We start from the raw sequence: 27,663 nt of genomic DNA on the forward strand, positions 1-27,663 counted from the left end.
GGGGCACCTAGGTGGTTCAGTTGTTTAAGTGTTCAACTTCAGCTCAGGTCATGATCTCATGGTTCATGAGTTTGAGCCCCACGTTGGGCTCTGTGCTGACAGCTGGAGCCTGCTTTGGATTCTGTGTCTCCCTTTCTCTTTGTCCCTCCCCTGCTCGCCCTCTCTCTTTCAAAAATAAACATTAAAAAGAAAAAAAAAAATCCAAAACCCACTACTTCGGAGTTTGCAACATAAGAACAATTTCTACCACATTCTATGATATTATTTTAACTTAGTAACCCTGAAGTCACGATGGAGCTACCTTACCACCAACAGAGGAGCCATAAGGTCTGGAAACAGTGGTGACCATACATAATAATGGTTTATGGACATTACATTAATATGTTCAATGTGCCATTGTGCAAAGTTACAATGAATGTGGTGCATCAACACATTGCCCAAAACCCACCTATCTGTGATGTGCTGCCTCTGATGATTTGCATTTCTGACTTCCAATGACTAAACCTGCCCCTTTAGCACACACCAGAAGTAATCAAGGAAGTTCAGATCTGGCAAGAGTATAGCCCACCCCATATGGCCCTATCATTCAATTTGGTGGTGGAAATGATTATCTAACCAGTCCTTCACCGCTCACGCCTAACAAGATGGTGGCGTACCATCCTGCTGGAATCATTCCAGGCACCCCTCCCCTAGCCCAAGAGTGGGCGTTAAGTAGTCACTTAACAAGGTCAAACATGTCAACATGTACCCATGTTACCCATGCGGGTAAGGAAGATACATTGTAAAAGAAATGCTGACCAGCTAGACTCTGTCCAGAGGACTATACCCCAAGGTGGTAGGAGAAAAGAAACCACATCTTATGAGCAGAAACAGAATCAAAGGGATGTTTAGTTAAGGAGGAGCCACAAAACAAGGAAGGATATGAAGCTATATGCTGATAAATAAAACCACCACCCCAAGAAATGAGGGTAGATATACTTATTCTATAGGTTTTATAGGAAAACGCTTATAGAAATTGCTTATAGTGACGTAATTGGGGACCAGTATAGAGCATCATTTTCTAACAAGCGGAGCTAAAAGATAACTTGTCACACTCTCTGCCTACTTTCCACATCTCATACAACTCCTCAAATTCACATCCTATGCTCCAACCAAGCTTTTCCCCGAAGAAACCCTCGCTCTCATACCTCTTTGCTGTTCCCCTTGCCTAGAATGCATTTATTACACTTCTTGAACTGGCTTGTACCCTTCCTTCAAGATTTGCTGCTCAGATGCTACCTCCTCTACGGAGCCTCTCTGACTCCTCCCGTGTGCGTCTTCTCTGTTAGCCTGCGCTTACAACCTCCATCGCATCTTCTCCTGGCATTATCATCACTGGCCTTTCTACCCCCAGTGCCTAGGAGAGCTAATCAGAGCTTCCTGACTGGTTAAATGCCTGAAGTGAACAGCTTTTTGTATCAGAATGGTGGCTAGATTAGGTGACTGTGAAGGCGTTAAAACTAGGCTTCTTTTTGTTTTTTTAATAATCCCATTTTAATATTTTTATAATGAATAACTTAGATGTTTACGCCTCTATAATACATATAAATAGATCTATTGTAGGCTTTTCTACTGAAAGGCCACAGATATAAAAGTCACTAGTAAACACATAGAGCACACATAGTTACCAGGAAAGAAGAATTTGCAGCCGTCACTGTGCCATAGGGCTTGATGAATGCAGGTTTTAGTTTGGCCATCTGCTCCAGAGATGAAGGACGAATGCCATTATCTTTGGTAACTGTATCTTTTCCTAAAAAAAAACATGAACTTTTTAACTCTAAAGAAGTACAAGCTTTATATATCTTCTCCAGAGAAATATGTTTTAGAAACTATAAGAACAAATGAAATGTAACCCATAGCTATTTACTAAAAAGAAAATCTTTTACAGTTATTAAGATGTCATCGAATCTTAATCAATACTTTGTTTTAGATTTTTTTTTTTAAGTAATCTTTATCCCTAACCTGGGGCTTGAACCTACAACCCTGAGATCAAGAGTCGCATGCTCTACCAACTGAGCCAGTCAGGCACCCCTGAACTATATTTTTAAGACATCTGGGAAATAATCTAAATGATCTAACAAAAGGACACCCTACTTTCTTTCTTTTTTTTTTTTAAATGTTCATTTATTTTTCAGAGAGACAGAGTATGAGCGGGGAAGGGGCAGAGAGAGGGAGACACAGAATCCGAAGTAGGCTCCAGGCTCTGAGGTGTCAGCACAGAGCCCGATGCGGGGCTCGAACTCACGAACCGTGAGATCACGACCTGAGCTGAAGTTGGACGTTTAACCGACTAAGCCACCCAGGTGCCCAGGACACCCTACTTTCTTAAGGTATTTATTCACATTTGGCTATTCTTCTATTCAGAAATCACATGAATGAAGAATTTTTAAATGGGCATCTACATAAAAAATAAATACAGCAGGAAGACCTAAAAGCAGACTCTTATGAGACTTCTCTTTAAAATGTTGTGGAGCACCTGGGTGGCTCAACTGGTTAAATGTCTGACTCTTGGTTTCGGCTCAGGTCATGCTCACGGTTGTGAGATCAAGCCCCACCCCTTGCACTCTTCTGCACTGGCAGTGCAGAGCCTGCTTGGGATTCATTGTCTCCTTCCCTCCCCCTCTCTCTCTCCCCCTCCGCTCCCACCCCCACTTGTGCACATGCTCTCTGTCAAAATAAATAAACATTTAAAAAAATAAAATATTGACCTATTACAACGTAAATCGAAGCTTGAGTCCACGTTTAAAAGTGAGTGTTCTGGAAACAGAACCAACATACTTACTGAGAAGTCATTTGGGGCTTTTGGAGCTTCAGAAGCAATTCAGAACTCTCAGAACTCCCTAACAGGTGGCATGAAGCATCCTCCTTTATAAAGCTGAGGAAACCATTTTACCTGGTACTTTGAAGGGCACAACATCAGACAGGAGTCCTTCATCCTGGGCCTTCTTGGCCAGGCTGTGAGAGCGCAGCGCGTACTCATCCTGGTCCAGTCGAGAAACAGCAAAGGCAGCGGCCAGTCGGTCTGCAGAGTGGCCCATGGTCTCACTGGTGGAGAACTCGGCCACCGCAGGGAGCTGGGGAAGGGAACGTACAGGATCAGGTACGCTGTCAACAGGTGTTATACCATGCCCAGGGTTATCTGGGAAAGTCAAGACCAAGACAGGAGAAGCTTTTTGTGAGCAGGGCATCTCTCAGGAGGGCTTACAAATTCAAATTTTCTAAGCACCATCTTTTTTCCCCATCTTGAGCAAATAATTAACCTTTCCCTGTAACTAATAGAATCTACAAATGAGCATAACCGACCGTATAACTAATTATGTATCTTTGCAGTGGGATGCTTTGGAAGCACAGGTCTTTACATAAGAGGTCCCAAGTCTTACCTCAGGTGACAGGAAATTCAATCTGAATTTAGAGATTAAAGACAGCCGCTGACCCAGAGTCTTGGCCTTATTGAGATCAAGCAACATCTTCCTCATTTTCCTTGAATGACGAATAGGGACATCAGACATTAACTCTACACCACCTGCCACGACCACATCGCACTGCCCGGAGGCGATCAAGCCAACACCTACAGGGCACAGGTTACAGGAACATGAACATCTTTTGCAGAAATTAACAGACCACTGATAATTGAAGCTTCTTGATTAAATTCCTGTTGTACGACAGTTACCAGCATTCTATAACACGTGTAATTACGATTTTAACTTTTTCAGAGGGATTAAGATAATTTTTTTGAATGACTAAAACTGTATTCAATGCGCTAGAGAAAAACAAGTTTCATTCAGTCCATATGGACAACAGCTTCTGGAAATATCCACTGGACCAACCCTCAAATCAGTCTAAACCAGAACATTCTGCATATTTTACAAACTCCCAGCTTTAGTTTTCAGAAAGATTTTTATCCCTACAACAGGAATTTTTACAAGCTAGAGAAAGTCTAGCTTTTGAAGATGTAAGGCAGGCCCTGCTCCTCTTTCTGGCCACTGGCGAGTATTTTGTTGCTCTGTCTGGAAGTTGTCACATGCTTCATAGAGTGGTGAATGCCCCCAATCACAGCCTGTGGCATCATTTTCTGCCACTCATGAGGCAGGCTGCAACCTGGCCTTGATGTTACTAAAAGAGCACAGTCATCTTTCAGGTTTCGGTCTTTTCACAACAGGCACTGCCACTGCAAAATGTCCCACTATTTTGTCAGGAGAATTTGTAACTAATTATTAAAATTCCACAGGTGTGGGGAGAAAGCAGAGGAAAGAGTCTGTACTTCTTACACAGTTATTTATCACTTGGGCCACAACCTTCATGGGGGTGTATTAGACTCCCCTAACTTAACCATTTTTTTTTCTAATTTTTTTTTTTAATGTTTATTTATTTTTGAGAGGAGAGGGGAGCAGAGAGAGAGAGAGAGACAGGGAGACAAAGAATCTGAAGCAGGCTGCAAGCTCTGAGCTGTCAGCACAGAGCCCAATGCAAGGCCTAAACCCATGGACCGTGAGATCATGACCTGAGCCAAAGTCAGATGCTTAACTGACTGAGCCACCCAGTCACCCTGGGATTCACCTGACTTTAAAACCCAACAGGTTAGGGGCGCCTGGGTGGCTCAGTCGGTTAAGCGGCTGACTTCGGCTCAGGTCATGATTTCACGGTCCGTGAGTTCGAGCCCCGCGTCGGGCTCTGTGCTGACAGCTCAGAGCCTGGAGCCTGTTTCAGATTCTGTGTCTCCTTCTCTCTGACCCTCCCCCGTTCATGCTCTGTCTCTATCTGTCTCAAAAATAAATAAACGTTAAAAAAAATTAAAAAAAAAAAAAACAAAAACCCAACAGGTTATAAATTATTCATGGCTCAAATTCAGAAGCACCCTCCTAGAGACATACTTCTCCAGCTGATAATCCCTGCTGTGGCCAGCCACATTACTGATGGAGAAACTACATGAATGGTTGTGTCCCTCAGGCATAGACAGCAAGAAAAGATGAGAACTACTTCAAAAACCGAAATGTTAAATATAACCTTATTTTTGAAAAATGACAAATTCAGAGATCTCTGCTGATCATATACTTTTGTTAAGAGTACTTTTTTTTATGATCGCATAAACGACCAAGGAGAATTAACATGTACCTTCTGCTTTCAAGTAAACATACCTGTGGTCATGGCTTGGTTGGCAGAGATGCAAGCCATGGTGACAGTGTGAGCAGGAGTCTTGTCAGAGAAGCCAGCTCCCAGGGCAGCCTTCAGGAAATACAGGAACGAAACGGTCACTTCTAAAGGAAGCGTTACGTGGAAATGATGTCATGTGAGCACCACTTCTCCGTGTGGTGAATCAGGAAAGGGTTTGAGGTTAATACTCTACAGAGTAACATTCAGAATGAAATTAGGCGAAATGGCCCACTCATTTTTCATCTAGCCATTAACCAACAAGCGCTTGACGAAATTCTTGGTAGCCGGTTTCCAGTGTGGTCAACAGGCTACAGGTCACCTAATTCCTTAGCAATGCTGTGTTCTGGGCCTTTGAGAATATCAATACATAACTGGATTTTAATCTAAATTTCCAAATAACCTTAAAGTAAACCTTTTAAATCTACCTGGTGGAAGGATGAAATAGATCATGGAGTAAGATCCTCACGATCTGTGTTCCTGCACTTGAAAGGCTTGGTGGCAAAGCAAAAGTTACCAAAGCAGAAAGTGATTTCTAAAGAACCAACCACTCCCCTAACAGCCTTCCCACTCAGGTCCCTGCCTGCTCTCCACTCATTCCTCCCACTGCTAGTCTGTCTCTCTTTGTGACTGCCACAGAATTCAGACAGCACCCTGAAGACCCAATGCAAAGGCGACTTGGAAAACTTACCATTAAGGAGGAGTTCAAGTTGATGAAACAAACTTTGCAAAAGTGCCTAAGCCCCAAGTAAGCATCTTTGAAATAAGGTCAGACCAGCTAACCAACTGGAAAAAGACAAACCTGTCCAGGATGATGACACAATAGTTGCTTCAAAAGAGAACAATTTGAGGGGTCTTGACAAGAACTGAGGCCCTCCAGGGGCGCCTGGGTGGCCCAGTCGGTTGTGTACCCAACTTCAGCTCAGGTCATGATCTCGCAGTTTCTGAGTTCGAGCCCCGCATCAGGCTCTGTGCTGACAGCTGGGAGCCTGGAGCCTGCTTCGGATTCTGTGTCTCCCTCTCTCTCTGCCCCTCCCCTGCTTGTGCTCTGTCTCTGTCTCTCAAAAATGAATAAATGTAAAAAAAATTTAAAAAAAAAGGGGTGCCTGGGTGGCGCAGTCGGTTAAGCGTCCGACTTCAGCCAGGTCACGATCTTGCGGTCCGGGAGTTCGAGCCCCGCGTCAGGCTCTGGGCTGATGGCTCAGAGCCTGGAGCCTGTTTCCGATTCTGTGTGTCCCTCTCTCTCTGCCCCTCCCCCGTTCATGCTCTGTCTCTCTCTGTCCCCAAAATAAAAATAAACGTTGAAAAAAAAAAATTAAAAAAAAAATTAAAAAAAAAAAAAAAGAACTGAGGCCCTCCATTAATCTTGCAAAATGGCCTCTATCTCTATGGCACAGTAAACGTTACACATAACATGAAGACACCTATTATTTTAATACTTATTGGGGAAAATAATGCTGCCAAAAAAAATCAATGTGTGATCCCATGTTTGCTTAAGAATTAATGCATAGATACAATAACAAAATATTTCATAACATTAAAGTTACGTTTTAAAAATAATGCTCTCACTATCCCCCCACCAGCCACCACCACCACTATTTAACTATGAGATTCTGGTTCCCATGAGGGGAATTCTTTTTTAGTGGCCCTTTTCTGAAACTATTTAACTATGTTCAGAATACAAGATCTCCTGTAATTTGGTGAAATAAACCTGTTTCCAAAGTCGAGATGAAGGAGGCTGAATGTATCTTAAATAAGTTTTACTTTTTTAAAGTTTATTTAGAGAGAGAGAGAGAGAGCCCGCGCATGGGAGCGCCTGAGGACGCATGAGAGTGGGGGAGGGGCAGAGAAAGAATCTCAAGCAGGCTCCACACTGTCAGTGTGGAGCCCGACATGGGGCTCAAACTCAAACACCGTGAGATCATGACCTGAGCTGAAACCAAGAGCCGGCCGCTTAACCAACTGAGCCACCCAGGCGCCCCGCTTTTATATTTACACTACCCATGCATCATCATCTGTAGAAACAGAAGTACGTCATAGTACATAGTACATACAGTATAACCTTATTCTGGTCTTTCCAGGTAGACTTGATACTCAGTGCCCAACCTACTCTGCTGAAAACTACACCCTGGCAACGGCACGTCAGCCTCTCAATGCAGACCAATTCAAAAAAGGAAGAAAGAAGCAAATCTCCAGGGGCCAAGGGAGGAGAGCACACCAGTGGGGCAAGTGTAAAGGGCACTCAGGTTGTATGGCCCAATCCTCATAAGGTCCTTTCTAGCACGTATCCCACCCTTGGCCCCAGCTGACTCTCAGTCCTGAAAGAGCTTTAAATAGAAGTGGTTTCTGGGGAACCTTGTCCACATGCTTCTATTTAAAGCTTGAACAGCTCTCAAGGCACGCTTAGGCTCTAGATAGCACACTAAGAGAAAAGGAGGAAGACGCCTCTTAGACAAGGAGGAGAGCAGGGAAATCTGCAGAGGCCTTTCACTAAAGTCAGGTTCATGGGAACTCAGCAACAGAAGTCTTTAGCATTTCCTATAAACATGACAAATACAGACAACAGGTCCTTCAAAAGCTCCCTAGTTGGAAGGTACATTAGCTTTTAGGTTACAACTACGGAGAGACATCCTCATAACATCCTCCCCCAGGGCAACCTTCCCCTGGAGTGAATGCCCCTGGTATTGGTACAGGGCAGGGAGAGGCAACTACCACACGTCAATTCATAGCTGCGATTTGCACATGGATGTAAAATTTTCTGACAGAATTTAGGGAAAAACATTATGGCTTTAAGTATTAGAACGGAAATACTGAAAAAACTGAAACACTTGGTAGTTTTCAAGTGCTCTTATAAGAGCCACTTTGCTTTTTGCAGAATATAAAAGTTGCAAATGTATTATGACTAGCTTGACGCAGTCGTAAGATTGTCGTATTCGACCCAGTCAGAAACGTGAAAGCCCAGGGAAAAACCAAAATAATCAGGGCGGGAAAAAAAACATTTTCTGTTCATAATTTTTTTTCTGCCTCCCTAACATCCTACAGTTGATTCTGTGGGCTTAAGTAACAGCAGATGTTCAGCAATATTAGCATTTACTGGCAGGTAAAAATGTGGGGCAGAACCAATACTTCCGGCCCTGCTCATGTCCCCTCCTGGCTGATAGTGATGGAAATTATTGCTCCCACAACTGTACTGAACACAGAGATATGGCAGGCACAAAGCTAGAAATAAAGAAAATGCTTAACACGCTGAAATGTGCTTTGGAGCCAACTTTATCCAAATAATCACTTTCAAATTGAAACAAAGCCCAGAAGATGTGTTTGGACTCTTCACCAGGAAATGCCTGTGTGACGTGTCACACAAGTTTTAAGGTCTGTTATAATCTCAGTTGCCACCAGTGAACACTACCTGGAGCTATGCCAACTAGGGTAAAGGTAAACTCCTATGAGATGGTTTTAAACACACACCCTATGTGTCATGTAGTTAATGGGAACAAATGAATCAGCAATGCAACCTCCAACAAAAACCATGTTGTGAAATAAGTTCTTTGCATAGTGTTGAAATTTTGAGTTAATTAGTAGCCACCGTAACATTATCAAGGTCACATCAGCCATACTTCCCTACGATCTCTATTATCCTAAGGGATAGAAAAATGAACATATCGCAAAGCAGCTCAAATAATTGATTTGACTTATAGTATGAATATACACCAGTACAGGGCAAGTCATCTGGTTTATACTATAATTCTCTCAAACATTAAATAACATTCATTATTCAAATTGTAAAATCACATTTTAAGTCAAATATAACCTTACTTAAAACTTTTTAATAACTTTTGAAGAATAATTCTGTTCACTGAAATTCAATCGATTCTCCTATCAATCTCTCGGAACAACATGAAGTTCGTTTTACTCACCTCTCTAGCCACATTGCTAGTCTTCACTTCCTGTATAACTGTGCCAAAGATGATATAATCAACAACATCCTTCGGGACATTGGTCCGATGCAGCAAACCCCTGAGAGAAGTCCAAAGCAATAAAAACCGAGACAGTGCCGCAGGTCATCACATAAAACATTGTAATTCTTTTAAAATGACAAGCTAAATAGGAAGAATCAAAAATCATTTTGAGGGGTGCCTGCGTGGCTCAGTTGGTTGAGCGTCTGAATTTGGCTCAGGTCATGATCTCGTGGTTCATGGGTTCAAGCCCCGCATCGGTCTCACTGCTGTCAGTGTGGAGTCCACTTTAGATTCTCTGTCCCCTTTCTCTCTCTGCCCCTCCCCATTCGCACGCATTCTCTCAAAAATAAAACATTAAATAATTTAGAAAAGGATAAAGCAGATACATAAATATAGTAATGTTAATAGGAACCAAAGTTTCAGTCAAAAGAGAAAAGAGAGACAAGTATAAAATCAAAGAGATGAAATAAAATCCCAGGTATATTAAATTTAAATTTGGAGTACCAATATAAACCCATAATTGAAGCTATACATTTGTCTAGTTTTACCCACTGATAGAGACTAGAAGCAGTCACATTCCAATAGGAAAGGAAGGAGTCAATCTTTTGGGTTTTTTAAAAATGTTTATTTTATTTTTGAGAGAGAGCGCAAGCAGGGGAGGGGCAGAGAGAGAGGGAGACACAGAATCCGAAGCAGGCTCCAGGCTCTGAGCTGTCAGCACAGAGCCCGATGCGGGGCCCAAACTCATGAACTGTGAGATCATGACCTGAGCCGAAGTCGGACGCCCAACCGACTGAGTCACCCAAGCGCCCCAGGAATGAGCCAATCTTGAACTCAGACTTGGTTCTTTTTTTTTTTTTTTTCAGACTTGGTTTCTAAATGCCATTCCCCACTAAAGGAATCAGCTTATTTACTTTTTTTTTTTTTTTTGAAGATTTTATTTTGTTTTTTAAGTTTACTTATTTGAGAGAGTGGGGGACGAGGAAGAGAGAGAAGAGAGAAAGAGAGAAAGAGGAGAGAGAGAGAGAGAGAGAGAGAGAGAGAGAGAGAGAAAGAGAATCCCAAGCAGCTTCCCTGGTGTCAGTCTAGAGCCTGAGGCAGGGCTTGATCTCATGAACCATGAGATCATGACCTGAGCCTAAACCAAGAGTCGGGCACTTAACTGACCGAGCCTCCCAGGTGCCTAAATATTTTATTTTTAATTAATCTCTCCACCCGACACTGGGCTCAAACTTATTTACAACCCTGAGATCAAGAGTCACATGCTCTACCAACTGAGCCAGCCAGGTGCCCCAGGAATAAGCTTTTTAAAAAAAATGACAGAGGCTAGGTCTAAGGCAAGACAAGTACAAAGTAAATCTCACTGATCTTTTTTGTGCCAAAAATAAGAAAGTACTTAAAGACTAACGGGATATCAAAAACAGGAACATGGGTGTACACATTTGTCAAAGTTCATCATACTATACACTTAAATCTGTGCATTTTATTATACTCAAGTCATACCTCAGAAAATAACATTATGCTAAAAAACAAAGGGACATAAGAACTTGGGGGTGCCTGGTTGGCTCAATTAGTAGAGCATGCGACTCTTGATCTCAGAGTCGTGAGTTTAAGCCCCACAATGGGTGGAGAGCTAACTTAAAAAAAAAAAAAAGAAACAACTTGACAGGAGCTCCCACAGATAAAATGCGTGAGCTTCAAAAAGAATATTGACTAACCTTAGCTATGACACAGTAAGTATAATGGGGCACCTGGCTGGCTCAGTCAGTGGAGTATTCGACTCTTGATTTTGGGGGTGTAAGTCTGAGCCCCATGTTGGGTATAGAGCTCACTTAAAAATAAAAAAATCTTTTTAAATGGTTATATATTTTATTTTTTGAGAGAGAGAGGAAGGGTGGGGCAAAGAGAGAGGGAGACAGAATCCCAAGCAGGCTCCACACCGTCAGTGCAGAGCCCGTCGCAGGGCTCAAACTCATGAACTGTGAGACCGTGACCTGAGCCAAAATCAAGAGTCAGATGCCCAACTGACTGAGTCACCCAGGCAGTCCAAAAATAAAATCTTCAAAAAAACACAGTAAGTAAAAATTCGTAAGTCTTAAAACAAAGAAAAGCTGTTCTTTACAGAAAAATACCAGCCGATAAATGTAGGAGGAATAACAAAATTAGAAAAATCATAAATTTGTAATGTAATAAAACTGATTCAGGCAAAACTGTCAATGAATGCTAAAAACCATCTGGTGAAAGACCGTTGGGGAATGGGCTAGTCACACGGTGCTATGATACCACTTTACAGATTACTAATTGCAAAAGAAAAAAATGTACCTTTATAATCAAAAGACCTGGCAGTCTGACCATGACTGAGTGGTTAGATTTAGTATCACATATCATGTGCCTCCTGACATGACAGAATACCACGTGCGTAAACCCATAAAGCATTCTTCCCAAATACTGTTTAACCTGAAACTAATCAAGCCTCTAGAATGCATCTCCAGTTTACAGGAAATTCATAAGGGAAGTTAAATATCACCATGAAGAAACATCGAGAATACGGGACATTCCATCAAACAGGTGGCCTAGAGTTTTCAAAAGTCCCTGTCCTTTGGGGCGCGAGAATGTTGGGGGAGAAAGAAAATGTTCTAAACTGAAGAGACGAAAAGAGACCTATCCATTTGTAATATGAACCTCGACTGCGTCCTGGTTTGGGGGCAAAAAAAAAAACTAATGAAAGAAAAGACATTCTTGGAACAATTATGGGGGAATTGACTATGAACTGAACATTACTAGTTATGGAATCACTGTTACTGTTTTAGCTGTAGTAACAACATCCTGGAGGTCCTTATGCTCAGGAGATAAACACTTGAAGTATTTAGGGCTGAAGTTTCAAGATGTCTGCAACTCACTGTCAAATGCTTTATTAAACTATATAGACATGGCCAAATGGTTAACAATTATTAAATCTAGGTGGGAGGTATTTAGGTGCTCACTATATTATACTTTAAATTTTATTGTACACTTGACAGTTTTTAAAACAAGAAGTTGTGGAAAAACTTGCAAAGCACCAGTCTGGGATCATAATCAGAAATAGGACGGGGCGCCTGGGTGGCTCAGTTGGTTAAGTGGCCAGCTTATAAGTGGCTCAGGTCATGATCTCACGGTCCGTAGGTTCGAGCCCCACGTCAGGCTCTGTGCTGACAGCTCAGGGCCTAGAGCCTGTTTCAGATTGTGTCTCCCTCTCTCTGCCCCTCCCCTGTTCATGCTCTGTCTCTCTCTGTCTCAAAAATAAAACATTAAAAAACAATAAAAAATAAATAAATAATAAAAAAAAAGAAATAGGAAAACAAGGGGTAACCGGGTGGCTCAGTTGCTTAACCATCCATCCGACTTCAGCTCAGGTCATGATCTCACGGTTCGCTGAGCTTGACTCCATGTCGGGCTCTGTGCTGACAGCTGGGAGCCTAGAGCCTGCTTCAGATTCTGTGCCTCCCTCTGTCTCTGCCTGAGCGCCCCCGCCCCCCCCGCCACACCCATCCCACTCGCATTCTGTCTCAAAAATGAACACTAAAAACATTTTTTTAATGGAAAAATAAGCTAGTTTTAGGGAAAAGATAATTTTTATTTTTCAATTTTTGTTTTTTTTTTTGAGTAGGCTCCATACCCAATGTGGGGTTCAAACTCACAACACTGAGATCAAGAGTCACGTGCTCTACTGAGTCCAGGCACCCTGGTAAGTTTTATTTTTGATACACTGCACTTGGAAGTGTCTAAGGGGTCAAGTTTAGAGATTTGGGAACCCTCCACATAACAAAATAAAGATTAAGTAGATGAGATTTTTTTTAAGGAAAAGCATGCATACATAGAAATGCAATGCTGTAAGAACTAAAACTTGTGAAATACTTGTAGGAAAGTTAAAAAGATCCAGTTTTTTATTTTTTTTATTTTATTTATTTTTTTCTTTTAATTTTTTTTTTCAACGTTTATTTATTTTTTGGGGGACAGAGAGAGACAGAGCATGAACGGGGGAGGGGCAGAGAGAGAGGGAGACACAGAATCGGAAACAGGCTCCAGGCTCTGAGCCATCAGCCCAGAGCCCGACGCGGGGCTCGAACTCACGGACCGCGAGATCGTGACCTGGCTGAAGTCGGACGCTTAACCGACTGCGCCACCCAGGTGCCCCAAAAGATCCAGTTTTTTAAAGTAGGGAAAAATCATTCAGAAGATGGAAGGAAAATCTTAAAGGCATAATATGAATAAGTCAAAGGAAGACGGGGTCAAGTACAGCTGACAGGTCAATGCTAGAGAATACAAAGAGACCAAGGCCTGGGAAAAGGCCTGGGGAAAGGCCTGTGCATTTAGTGACCACAAAAGCCATTATAGAGAGAAGCTCCCGAAAGTATGGTTACTGAAGAACAGTAGGAATGGAAATAATTATTATGAGATTCAAGGAAATGAATGGTAAGAAAAGAGAAGCAACTGCTGCTTTCATTCATTTTTAAAGTCTGGCAGGAAGAGAAGAAAAAGAATCAGATGGGCAGAAATGTCACCTGAGGGTTTTTTCAAACTAGAAGAGACCTGTGGCTGGTTTCTGAAGACACAGAAACAAGGCACTGATGAAAAATGAATGAGGTGATGCTTCACATGCTACTCCCACTGCAGAAACAGCCACACATTGTAGGACTTTCACCAAATTACTCACCTGGCTCAATCTCCTGTAACCATACCTAATTTTACATTCTTACTTGGCTTACACATGGATCTTCAAGTCTCATTCTAGGCTTCTTTGTAGATAAATATTAGCTCCCATCTAAAACAATCATCAGGGGGGCGCCTGGATGGCGCAGTCGGTTAAGCGTCCGACTTCAGCCAGGTCACGATCTCGCGGTCCGTGAGTTCGAGCCCCGCATCGGGCTCTGGGCTGATGGCTCAGAGCCTGGAGCCTGTTTCCGATTCTGTGTCTCCCTCTCTCTCTGCCCCTCCCCATTCATGCTCTGTCTCTCTCTGTCCCAAAAATAAATAAAAAAATAAAAAATAAAAAATAAATAAAATAAAATAAAACAATCATCAGGGGCGCCTGGGTGGTTCAGTTGGTTAAGTGTCTGACTTAGTCGGCTCAGGTCATGATCTCCCGGTTTGTAAGTTCGAGCCCCATGTCGGGCTCTGCACTGACAGCTCAGAGCCTGGAGCGTGCTTCTGATTCTGTGTCTCCCTCTCTCTGCCTCTCCCCCGCTTACATTCTGTGTCTCTTTCTCTCAAAATAAATAAATAAAATAAAATAAAATAATCACCAAATACATACATTGTATTTGCATTGATCGGTTATAACTAGCTACCTAGCTACAGTGCTCGTGAAGGAATACTGTCACACTAAGAAACTGTTTGTCAAGCCCGCAAAAGAAACACTGCTGACATCTACCAGCTGCTTGAATTTGTTTTGCACACATGGCCAAAATGGAGCGTCAGTAAATCTTGAAAAAGCTAGTAGGTGTGTGTTTCTCACCACATAAAAGGTAATATATCCTAGATATGGAAATCCTATTAAACATGTTTCGCATGTAAAAACTAGAATAATAACTAAAATAAAACTGCATTTACTTACAAAAGTGCTGCTCTAGCCAAATCATGTGGCATCAGTTCCTTATATCTGAGGAAAGAAAAGAAACAATTTAAACTAAAAGCCTAGAACATTAACAGTGTTTTCATTCTATTTGAAATACCTAGAGATACCATCTAATATGCTCCTGCAAATGCACTTCATGATCTAAGGCAGTCCAGCATTCCAAATGAAGCAATATTGTGACTACTCTTTGTCATCCTTCGCAATCTGGTGGGCCTGAACTCCTACTGAGCTGGCTAAGAATCTAACCAAGATGTGGCCCAGTATCTTATTGTTCATCATGACATATGTTACACGCTCTTTGAAACTAAACTCCATCTTCTCAGTTCTCTTTACTTCATTTTTTAAAATAGATTATTTTTCAACGTCCAAAGGGACCTGAGGGATGTATTAGGACTTTTCCGGAAACTTTTTGAAGTAATTTAAGGTCTACGACAGAACTGGAAAGACCGAACAGACATCCTGAATACCCTTTGCCTGGCTTCCTCTAATGCTAGTATCTTATCCAACCATGATGCACCAGTCGACACTAAGAAATTGGTACTGCTACAACATTCACTAAGCTGCTAACTTTATCTGGATCTCACCAGTTTTTCTACTAATGCCTGCTTCCTGTTCTGTTCTAATACCAAATCCATGTACTTAGTTGTCATGCCTTTGTTTCCTCCAATCTGTGACAGTTTCTCAGCCTTTCCTTGTCTTTGTGACCTTGACATTTGAAGACTAGGGTCATGGGTTTGGGGGAAGAATACGAGAGAAGTGAAGTGCCCTTCTCATTGCTTCATATCAGAACGTGCATGATAGCAACATGACTTATTACTAGTGAATCACTTGGTTAAAGCAGTATCTGCCAGTTTTCATCACTATTTTTCCCTTTCTGTACTCAAGTTGAGTATAGAAGTGAGTCGCCAGTCTGGACCTCGCTTGAAGGGAGGAGAATTCAGCTCTACTTCCTACTGGAAGGAATAACAAAGGATTTGTGGACATGTTAAAAGCACCACAGTAATTAATAAATATTTAAGGGGAAAGAGTTGAGGCAACGCAAGTATCTCGTTTCTCAACATTTCTCACCTCCTAATTTTAGCATTCATTCATAGATCCTCCTGGCAGCAATTATTACTGTGGTGTTCCAATGGTGATTCATTTCTTTTCATCATTCCTTCTATACTTATTAGCTGAAATTCTTTGGTAAAGATGATGTGTCCCTTCTCTCTCATTTATGTATTTATTCAATTATTTATTTATTTATGTAAGATAGGACTCACATAAATATTTATTCTTTGGGTTATGATGTAATACTCTATTTTATTGGTCAAATTGTTCTAGCTTTCATCATTGGAAGTTATTTTAGATTGGTCCCTTGTCCTTTTCTCGTGTCATTTTTTTTTTTTTTTTTTTTTTTCTTAAAGCACTTCTTCACTTCCAGGCACTACAAAATGCTCCAGCCTCATCTTGTATTTTCTCTGGCTCAGCCCTGGTCATTCTTCTAGGCAGGCCTGGCTCCTTATACTGAAGAACCGTATTTAGAAACCAAGCTCTGCATGCAAACTCTGTTTCAGTGTCAAAAATAAATTCCCTTTAAGTCAAAGATTAGGCCATTGGATTGAATAAGTTCATTCTACAAGTTCCTGAAAATCAAAACCTAAAAATCCAAAAATGTTTTTATTTTAACTCTAAATCACAGAAGAATTATCTGTAGTTTTCCAAATCTTTCAGAGGTAAAATGAGTTCCCTCAAATTTAGAACAGAATAATCTGGGGAAACACTGTGTGTCAATTTTAAAATGTCCAAACACTAAATTATCATTTTACAGTTAACGCTCACATTCCTACACCTTTCTCTACAAGGACGATTAGCAGATTCCCAAATCCCACTGCTGGCATCCATTCCTACGAGTGCTTCCCAAATGCCCTCCCCTTTTAAGAACCTTGTCTTCCAAATAGCACTCAAGTTAAAAGCAAAGTTTCCTCAAACTGAACAGAAGAAGATCTTTTTCCACCTAGAATATCATCTATTATATATAGAAGACCTATTTGTCACCTCAATCATAACATCAATCTCATGACTTGATTATTTGTCTTCTTTATAAATTCTTCTCGCTATATTATTTTGTCACTTTTGTTCTTTACATAAATATTACCTTGAAATTTTTTCCTCCTTTTCTACCAACTTTAGTTTCTTATGTTATTCCAAGTTCATCTCTTCTCTGTACCACTAAGTTGCCCACGTACTTTGTCATCTCAGTCAGTTAAGATCCTGAATTAAACTAAAACACAACCCCAAACAACAAAAGGAACCCCATACCAATGTGCTGAATATCTCAAATCAAACTTTAGGCAAATACTAATTACCAAAGAGTTTAAATAACATAAGTAAATGATATAGCTGAACATGTTCAAATTTCTTAATAACTAGTAAAACAGCTGGAAATAAATACCTACATACTATATAAGCAACCCTTACAAAAAAAGAATCGTCTTCCTAGCCTAGAACTTTCTGCTCTTGACAGAACTTTCTTTTTCTACCCTGCTGCTGCGAAGTACGAGGCTCTCCTGTCCTCACTTTCCTGCTGCTACAGCTTGAGATTCTTACTTTTACTGCTCTTGTCAGTAGAGGAAAAGATTATGGCTTTACGATGCTGAGACAAGAGGGTGAGTGAAGAATCTTCACCACCACTCACTTACAGCATTAATTCTGTAAGAAAATACTCTCTAGGTTCTAAACCATATGTTTAAAAAAGAACGTTTACTGTTTGTGTATGTACACACACACACACAAAGGTATGCGTCTTTGACAAACACACTGCTCTGCACCTTGCTCTTTATACTTAACACATCCTCAGAAACTTTCTATATTAGTATATATTGATAGGCCTCACTCCTCTTAGCAGATGCCCAACATTCCCCAGGGCAGTAAGTTAGTGACTGCTTGTTCAAAATATGAGTATCAAAACAACCTAAACAAAACAGAACTAGTATTTCACTTAGTTTGAACCTAGTTACCAAAGCCCATTATCAGCTTTTAGACAGACTAGGCCCCACTTGGGGATACAAAGCAGCAGACAAGTCTAAGGAGAACAGCAGTTTGGTTCTGGGAGACTTCTGTGCTCATCTAGGATCATTCTGGTTCTATTTACTTGGGGTTGTGCTATGCTGGGATTTCGACCAGCCTGTCAACTGCAATTCTGATCAGGAAGCCAAAGCAATGAATTAAAGGCCCTTCTGAATACCCACTGGCCCACAGCCTCAGTATTCAAACTTCTGAACAAGGACAGAAACAAGGTACTTATCTCCAGACAAGGAAAGCATACCTCTGCTGGAACCAAGGCATCTGGATCCACACTAGGTTTTCAAAATTGGCCTGGTTCAATCTAAAACTATACTAGGCTTGTTCATGAGAAAGGATGAAAAACAAATTTTGCCATTTTATTTTAGCACTGGCCTGACTTATTCTGTATTAATTTCATAAAGAATGCTATGCGTCCATTAACCCACTAGCGACAGTATTACCGACTGGGTTACATTTGCAAAGACCACTTTCAAAAGTGTCGTAAAAGAAGAAATAAATAAAGTTATGTGTTCATTAACCGGATTTTAGTAATCATTTCACAATGTATACATGTGTGAAATCATCACATTGTATACCATAAAAAATCATGTCGTACAACCTAAACATATACAATTTTTATTTGCCAGTGATACCCTGAATAAAGCTGGAAAAGAAAAAAGAAAAAAAGAAGAGAACACAATCATTTAATACTTACGAAGTGCCCGACTGCAAAAATGGAATGCGAACACCCTCCACCACCACAATATTCCTTATATTGGGTTTGGCTAAGGTTTTCTTCGACTTGGTCTGGGCGGCTTTAAGGTAAAGTTCAAAGAACTATTAATTCAAATATATGAAGTCAGATGACTTTTTACATTTTCAAAAATAGACATTCTAAGAAGAATTACAACATTCAATGCCAAGCTGCATTTGCCACTTACCAAACCAGTTCAATTAAAAATTTTTAAAAAAGGCTAAGAAACTGACTAGCATTTACAAGTTTCCAAACGATATTTAAGGTAAATACAGAGATTATACCTAATAATGGTATATTCATTAGTGAGAGTATTCATGCCACTAACAAGATTGTTTCTTTTTATCAAGTGTTTGACAATCACATTGAGAGCAGCCAATGTGTCACAGGTCTTCCCTTAATATTAGAAGTCCCGGGGTGCCTGGATGGCTTAGTCCTGCAACTGAGAGCATGCAACTCTTGATATCAGGGTTAAGTTTGAGCCCCACATTGGGTATAGAGATTACTTTAAAAAATAAAAATCTCAAAAAAAAAAAAAAAAAGGAGTCTCAATAAATGATATCTACTCTTCACATAGCTTAGTATTCTTGTTTTTTATGTAGAAATAAAAGCCATTTGGTTGGTGATTATCGCCATTCTGCAAAAACCTAGAATGCCTCCTGATTCTGTTTGACTCAATTTATATAGTTACTTTCCAACATCAAAAGAGCAACCTTCGTGCCAGTATAGGACCGGCACAAAAATAGACTCAGATCCCATGGAACACAACAGAGAGCCCAGAAATAAACCCATGCTTATATGGTCAATTAATCTATGACAATGGAGGCAAGAATATACAATGGGGAAAAGACAGTTTCTTCAACAAATGGTGTTGGGAAAATCAAACAGCGACATGCAAAAAATTGAAACTGGACTACTTTTTCTTACACCACACACAAAAATGAACTTTGATGAGTTAAAGACCTAAATGTGAGACCCAAAACCATGAAATTCCTAGAAGAGAGCACAAGAAGTAATTTCTTTGATATCGGCTGTAGCGTTACGTTTCTAGATAGGTATCCTGAGGCAAGGGAAACAAAAGCAAAAATAAACTATTGGGACTACATCAAAATCAAAAGTTTTTACACAGCAAAGGAAAACATCAACGAAACAAGGCAACTTACTGAATGGAAGAAGATATTTGCAAATGATATATCTGGTAAGAGGTTAATATCCAAAATATATAAAGAATTTATACAACTCAACACCAAAAAACCCAAATAATCTGATTAAAAATGATAGAGGGTCTGAACATTTTTCCAAAGAAGACATACAAATGGCCAACGGACACATGAAAAGATGCTCAACACCACTAATCATCAGGCAAATGCAAATCAAAACTACAATGAGATCACCTTACACCTGTCAGAATGGCTAAAATCAAAAAGACAAGAAATAACAAGTGTTAATGACGATGTGGAGAAAAAGGAACCCTTGTGCACTACTGGGAAAATTGCAAATTGGTGCAGCCACTGTGGAAAACATTATGGAGGTTCTTCAAAAAATTAAAAACAGAAATACCGTATGATCTAGGGTCACCTGGGTGGCTCAGTCAGTTATGTGCCCAACTTCGGCTCAGGTCATGATCTCACGATTCATGAGTCTGAACCCTGCATCAGACTCTGTGCTGACAGCCTGGAGCCTAGAGCCTGCTTTGGATTCTGTATCTTCCTCTCTCTCTGCCCCTCGCCACTCACACTCTGTCTCTCTCTCAAAAATAAATAAGCAATGAAGAAAAGAAGAGAGAAGAAAAGAAAAAACACAAGACAAGACATACCATGTGACCTAGGAATTCCACTTCTGGGTACGTACCCAAAGAATACAAAAACACTAATTCAAAAAGATACACACACCCCTGTGTATACTGCAGCATTACTGAGAATAGCCAAAATACGGAAGCAACCCAAGCACCCACCCATAGATGAATGAATAAAGATGTGATGTGTACACACACATACACGCACTCAATCAAATACTACTCAGCCGTAAAAAAAGAATGATATCTTGGCATCTGTGACATGTATAAATGCCATGAATACCATGCTAGAGGGTATAATGCCAAGTGAAGTAAGTCAGAGAAAGACAAATACCATATTATTTCACTCATATGTGGAATTTAAGAAACAAAACGAATGAACAAAGACAAGAAGAGACAAACAAAAAACCAGACTCTTAAATACAGAGAACTGGTGGGTTGCCAGAGGGGAGGTAGGTGGGGGAAATGGGTAAAGTAGACGAAAGGGATTGAGCATACACTTATCTTGATGAGCACTAAGTACAGAACTGCCGAATCATCACGTTGCACACCTGACTCTAATATAACAGAGTTAATTATACTTCAATAAAAAAAGAGCAACCTTTCTCTAATTTTTTAATTAAAAAAAAAACAAACATGAATACATGCTTGTGGCAAAGACACAAAAACAAAAACACACAACTCTAAAAGATGGAGAGTAAAACTAAAGTTCCCTCTTGATGCCCTCCCCTGTCCTATCATTTCCTTTGAAGGAGATACTGCTAATTTGGTGTATAACTTTCAAACTTTTTTCTCTTTGAAGTTACATACATGCATACACTTATGTGTTATGTACAGTCTTCTGACCTGACCACCCCTACTGATATCATAGAGAACTATTTATGATAAATATCCACAATCAACTTGAAGGCAACAGTGGTCAGAGCTAAGAACCATGATAAAATGGGGTACAGATTCCCCTGTCAGCTCTAACAGAGGTGTGCTGGTGCAGGACACAAAGGCACAGGGAGATCAGCAAGGAGACTCTGGCAGACTCAAGCATGTGGTGCTAAAAGCCAGGATACAGGCAGTATCAGCGTATGAATGGAAGGAAGGGACCTAGACAAGAGATTTTATCAAGGAAGATGAGGCATCCTGGTGACCAATCAGATATGGAAAGAAAGGACAACAGGATTATAAAGGAAGCTTAGAGACTAAGAAAACCTAACTATTCTACACAGAGTAACAACTGGTTTGGGAAGAAAAATGACTTCACTCCTAAATATGCTGACTTCGAAGTGACAGAGAGACACCCAGGTGGGTATGTCCGCTTGACGAGGTAAAGCTCTGAAGACAAATGGGGTGTAGATGGGAGACCCATGAAGTACTTGCGGTTCGGAACACGGAAGAACAAGAGGCAGGTTTGACAGCAGCAGCTCACCCATCCCCCCTCTAAAGGGAGCTGGGCAGCCACAGACACCTCATCCCTGAGCCCACGGCCAAAGCTGATTAGATTCCAGGTGGGTCCTGGACCACCAAAGGACAATCCAGAGAGTGGCCAGCCAGTAACCCATGTCACCTGCCTGAAAGTGATAAGCTGTGCCAGTCAGATTCTCTCTCTTAGGAATCTATGCAAAGAAGCATGAAGACAAATACTAATTAGTGGAAGCTGAAAGGATGCTGAGGGAAAACTAGGGCACTGGTAAACTGAAGTCACTTGTAAGCCAGTTATGGGGAAGCAAAAACCTTGAGTGAGCAAAGAAGCCAGCAGGCAGAGTGAAGAAGGATGTAAAGAAAGAAGAGAAAAGCCAGGAAAGAACACACCACATGTCCAGGAGAAGACAGCGTAGCTGGCCCCTAGGGCTTCCTGGTTCCTACCGCCTTCCCAGCTGCAGCACACTCAAGCCCTCTTATCCTTCACTTGAGCAGGTCCATTACTCACAATTAAGGACTTGGATCTGTTGACCTCCCTACATTCAGAGGACAGGGGGAAGGTGTGGGACAGAAGGTGAACTTGAGAGACAGCAGGAGAGTCAGTAGAGATCAATGCCTGACAGCAAAAGCAGGAGAGAATCAAGGAGCACAAGATGGTCAAATGATTCAATACTCAAGGAGAATGAGGACTGGAAAGAGGCCATGAAATTGGAAGATGTGCAGATTACTCGTGACTGACCTTGGAGACAATAAAGAAATAAGGGGAAGTCAGATGACATGCCATCGTGTCCTTCCACTGACCACATGTCCCTTTTATACACTTCCAGATACAATTCAAATTCCTAACTCTTCTAATGAATTCCCGGCTTCACTAGGTTCCACCTCAACTCTCCCAAAGCATTTTCCCCTATTCAACACGTAACAAGAAGAGTGAGCCCCAGTCCCTCACACTGCTCGTGGGTTCATTTCAACCTCCCTGCCTTCATTCATGTACCCTCCCATCCGAGTGGCCTCTGCTAATTCTTACTTATCCCTCAAGGCTGGTTCACATTCCACCTCCTAGGAAACCTGTCCCTGATAACTAAGGTTACCTATGGTTCTTGCCTCTGAACTTCTGGCAACCTCTGGGGAAAAAATTGGCTATTCAAAACAATTTGGCATATTATAAAGCAATTAAACTAATGTTACAAGCCACATTTAAAAATAATATTTGCTACTCATTATGTACTGAAGTCACCCAACGGTCTCTCATTCTGTTTCTTGTGCACACTGGCTCCCAACCACATCAGAATTTTCTCAAAGGCTCCTTTTTATGTATTCCACAATGTATTCTAAGAAACTGAGTTGGGGATTAAAATATCTGGGTTCAAGTCCCTGCTCTGCCAAAACTTTACTATTTGCTGAACTAGATGGCCTCAAAAGGCTCCTACACATTCTATACTTTATATATATAATTAAAGTCAAAGCAGATATGTGTTACATATTATCCCAGTGGTATACACACGTGTGTATATAGACACATAACATATAAACACTGAACCAGCCCATAATCTCCAGTCTGTCTAATGACTGAAAACACCAACAAATTCTGTATCCCTCTATTCTAAATCCTTCATCCTAAGAGTTCTGTCAAGCAAGGATATTCACGTGAGCTTCAAGAGGAGTAAGTTATAAAATTACTGCAACCTAAAACCTGTTCAGCATATGCCTCCCACCCCCACCCCACCCCCACCAGCTGGTCACATTCCTTTGTCTTATCATGTGCCTTCCTGCACACGATCATCATCAACAGAAATCACTTTATGGCACAAAAACAGACACTCAGATCAATGGAACAGAATAGAGAACCCAGAAATGGACCCACAAACGTATGGCCAACTAACCTTTGACAAAGCAGGAAAGAAGGGCCAATGGAATAAAGACAATCTGTCTCTTCAGCAAATGGTGCTGGGAAAACCGGACAGCGACATGCAGAAAAATGAACCTGGACCACTTTCTTACACCATACCCAAAAATAAACTCAAAATGGATGAAAAGACCTAAATGTAAGATAGGAAGCCATCAAAATCCTAGAGGAGAAAACAGGCAAAAACCTCTTTGACCTTGGCCGCAGCAACTTCTTACTCAACACGTCTCCAGAGGCAAGGGAAACAAAAGCAAAAATGAACTACAGGGACCTCACCAAAATAAAAACCTTCTGCACAGCAAAGGAAACAATCAGCAAAACTAAAAGGAAACTGGCAGACTGGGAGAAGATATTTGCAAACGACACATCAGATAAAGGGTTAGTATCCAAAATCCATAAAGAACTTATCAAACTCAACACCCAAAAAACAAATAATCCAGTGAAGAAATGGGCAAAAGACAGGAATAGACACTTCTCCAAAGACACCCAGATGGCCAACTGACACAGGAAAAAAACACTCAACATCACTCATCATCAGGGAAGCACAAATCAAAACCACAATGAGATACCACCTCACACCTGTCAGAATGACTAACATTAACAACTGAGGCAACAGATGCTGATGAGGATGTGGAGAAAGGGGATCTCTTCTGTGTTGCTGGTGGGAATGCAAGCTGGTGCAGCCGCTCTGGAAAACAGTACGGAGGTTCCTCAAAAAATTAAAAATAGAACTATCCTACGACCCAGCAATTGCACTATTAGGTATTTATCCAAGGGATATAGGTATGCTGTTTCAAAGGGACACATGCACCCCCATGTTTATAGCAGTGCTATCGACAATAGCCAAAGTATGGAAAGAGCCCAAATGTCCATCGATGGATGAATGGATAAAGATGTGGTATGGTGTAATACAATGGAGTATTACTCGGCAAACAAAAAGAATGAAATCTTGCCATTTGCAACTCCATGGATGGAACTGGAGGGCATTATGCTAAGTGAAATTAGTCAGAGAAAGACAAAAATCATATGACTTCACTCATATGAGGACTTTAAGACACAGGACAGATGAACATAAGGGGAAGGGCAACAAAAATAATATAAAAACAGGGAAGGGGACAAAACAAAAGAGACTCATAAATATGGAGAACAAATCGAGGGTTGCTGGAGGGATGGTGGGAGGGGGGATGGGCTAAATGGGTCAGCGGCATTAAGGAATCTACTCCTGAAATCATCGCTTCACTATATACTAATTTGGATGTAAATTTTAAAAAATAAAAAATAAAGTTAAATTATAAAAAAAAAGAAATCACTGTTAGACACCAGGGATGTAAAAAGGTTCAGGTCTCACAAGGGCTTGCAATACAGTTGTGGAGATAGAAACAAGTATAAAGAAAAATAGTCTAAATGCTGGGTAAATGCTTTCCCTCTGTTGGTATTCGGTTTGACCTTCTCCCAGTTGGCAAGAATCAGGTCTATTTATGTGACTGCATAGCAAAGGCATCAGGGCAAACATCTGAATTAGGGAAAAGGTAAATGAGACAGAAAGGAATTATTCTTCATGAGACTAAAACAAATCAATACTCTAGCTAGACTTTAGAGGCTAGAAGAAATCTATTTGTTATATGACAACATTAAACTTCGCTAGATGGGATTAGGCAATAGACCTCTGAGAATATACTATATGTAAAATATAAAAATATCGGGGTGCCTGGCTGCTCAGCCAGTAGAGCATGCTACTCTTGATCTCAGGGTTATGAGTTCAAGCCCCATGTTGCGCAGGGATCCTGCTTTAAAAAAATTTTTTTAATTGTAAAAATATAGGGGTGCCTGGGTGGCTCAGTCATTTAAACATCCAACTCTTGGTTTTGGCTCAGGTCATGATCTCGTGGTTTTGTGGGTTCGCACCCCACGTGCGGCTCTGCACCAGCAGTATGGAGCCTGCTTGGGATTCTCTTTCTCCCTCTCTCTCTCTGTCCCTCCCCCACTCCTGCTGTCTGTCTCTCTCAAATAAATTAAAAAAAAAAAAAAAACTTAAAAAAAATTTTAAAAAACTGTAAAAATATGTATGTATCTAAAAATACCATTTTTCACTTATATTGAGTTTAGTTTTCAAAGTGCTTTGAGATACCTTCATAACTATCTGAGACTCTAACAAGACTACAATTGTTATTCTTTTTTAGACAAAGAAATTAAAGCACAGGGAAGTAAAATGACCAGTTCAAGGTCACAGTGACTTGAGACAGAACTGGATGGAACAGAGTAAAGGTCTTCTGGATCCTGGCAAGATGCTTTTCTATTAAGCTATCGTCCAAGTAGAAATAGCATAATAAAACCAAAATCGTTAAATCATAGGTCAGTATAGGATCCGGGCAAAGAGAATAATGGCATGAACACGTCAGAGTGTTTTTAGCTCTGGTCAGTGAAGATACATACCTACAGCAGATTTACATACCTACACTGGGCTTACCAAGGGTCTACATGACCATATAAATTCAACACATTTCCCGACTAAACAACATTCTTTTATTAACGACTTCCCCAATCACCCCTATTTCAGGAATGGGTCCTCTCCCACATGTGGATTGACAGAGAAGCCCACATCATTCACCGCAAATGTAAAAAAGCGAACTTTGTCTCAAAATGTCTGTATCCTAATCATCTCCAGGACTGACAGCCGACTACACTGACCAGCAAGGTACACGGAACTGCCGTGAGTCCATCAGTAGCCTCCTGGCAACCCTACACCATGTAACGTTATTACTGGCTAGCCCTATATTGTTTTAATGTGAAGGCAATCGTGATGTTCCTGTTGCTCAGAAAAAAGAGAGAATTGGCAAATTAGTCTTGGTTTTTATTCATAATTCACAAATCTAGAATCTAACTTTTAAACCAGAAATGTTTATTTTATAAATTACTGTACCTGGGGCAGCTCGTAGCTGGGAGGAACAGCTTAAAGGTCTTAAAGCTGGAAGATAAAAACAGACTGTTTACAAAAAGCAGAACAATTCCATGTCTGTGTAAGTTACTTATAAATCCAACTCTAATCTTAAAAAGAAAGAAGAAATACTTACAAAATCTGAGGGCCCATTTTGATGTACTGGGAAGACTTTTAAGCGTGTAAGTCAAGATGGAAGTCATTCTGAAATCTAAAAAGAGCAGACCAAAAATATATCCTGGGTTACTTGAACAATTTTGTGGCTTATAGTCTATGATCTCATCTTATCCATGGTGGCTATAAAGTACTATAAAATTACTGTATTACAAACTATCCTTCCTCTGATAATATAGCTACATTGACATGGCTTTCATAGTGTGTAAACCACTATTTTAAGCATTATTATTACACTCTTTGTAGGGACGAGAAAACTGAAGCACACAGGGACTGAGTGATTTGCCCAAAGATGCACAGCAGGTAAGGGGCAGAGCTGGGATCTGAAGCCAGGCAGTCCAGCTCCAGAGGTTACATCCTTCTCTAGGGTCAAAGGAGTAGAGAGATTGCTGGACATGACCATGAAGCCACCAATGTTAGTTTGTTGACTTTGAAGGTTATGCTGTGATTAGATATAATGCCTTGTGCAATGTTTGTATGTGAAGAAATGTACACTAAAGAATTTAGGAATGGTGTAGTGTCATGTCAACAACTTACTACCAACTGCTGTAAGAAAAAAAAGGTCATGTATTGTACTTGCGACTTTTTTTTTAAGTTTATTTATTTTGTGTGTGTGTGAGAGAGAGCGAGAGACAGCGTGAGCGAGCTGGGAAAGGGCAGAGAGAGGAGAGACTCCCAAGCAGGCTCCTTGCTGTTAGCAAGGAGCCCAGTGCAGGGCTTGAACCCACAAATCCTGATCTGAGCAAAAACCAAGAGCTGGAAGCTTAACGGAGCCACCCAGGTGCCCCTGCACTTGCTATTTTTAATAAGCTCGCTATTGTTTCAAAATAACAAAAAAAATGAAAAGACCCTACATATTAAAAATATTTAAAATACACTGCTTC

At 40.8% G+C, this 27,663-nt stretch overlaps 1 protein-coding gene across 1 annotated transcript in view; it reads right to left on the reverse strand.

The window, feature by feature from the left end:
• The window catches only part of HADHB (hydroxyacyl-CoA dehydrogenase trifunctional multienzyme complex subunit beta), a 40,626-nt gene that overhangs the window by 4,964 nt on the left and 7,999 nt on the right, over positions 1–27,663 (reverse strand). Inside the window, exons 2-10 of the mRNA XM_047851544.1 lie at positions 26,742–26,816; positions 26,591–26,635; positions 18,518–18,617; positions 14,737–14,781; positions 9,102–9,201; positions 5,175–5,262; positions 3,420–3,607; positions 2,933–3,113; positions 1,668–1,789 (exon numbers count right to left, since the gene is read on the reverse strand). Of these exons, the coding sequence (XP_047707500.1) occupies positions 1,668–1,789; positions 2,933–3,113; positions 3,420–3,607; positions 5,175–5,262; positions 9,102–9,201; positions 14,737–14,781; positions 18,518–18,617; positions 26,591–26,635; positions 26,742–26,808 (936 nt within the window). The 5' untranslated portion in view covers positions 26,809–26,816. The remainder of the gene's footprint in view (positions 1–1,667; positions 1,790–2,932; positions 3,114–3,419; positions 3,608–5,174; positions 5,263–9,101; positions 9,202–14,736; positions 14,782–18,517; positions 18,618–26,590; positions 26,636–26,741; positions 26,817–27,663) is intronic.

Source organism: Prionailurus viverrinus, chromosome A3, assembly GCF_022837055.1.
Source record: "Prionailurus viverrinus isolate Anna chromosome A3, UM_Priviv_1.0, whole genome shotgun sequence".
Lineage (NCBI taxonomy): Eukaryota > Metazoa > Chordata > Mammalia > Carnivora > Felidae > Prionailurus > Prionailurus viverrinus.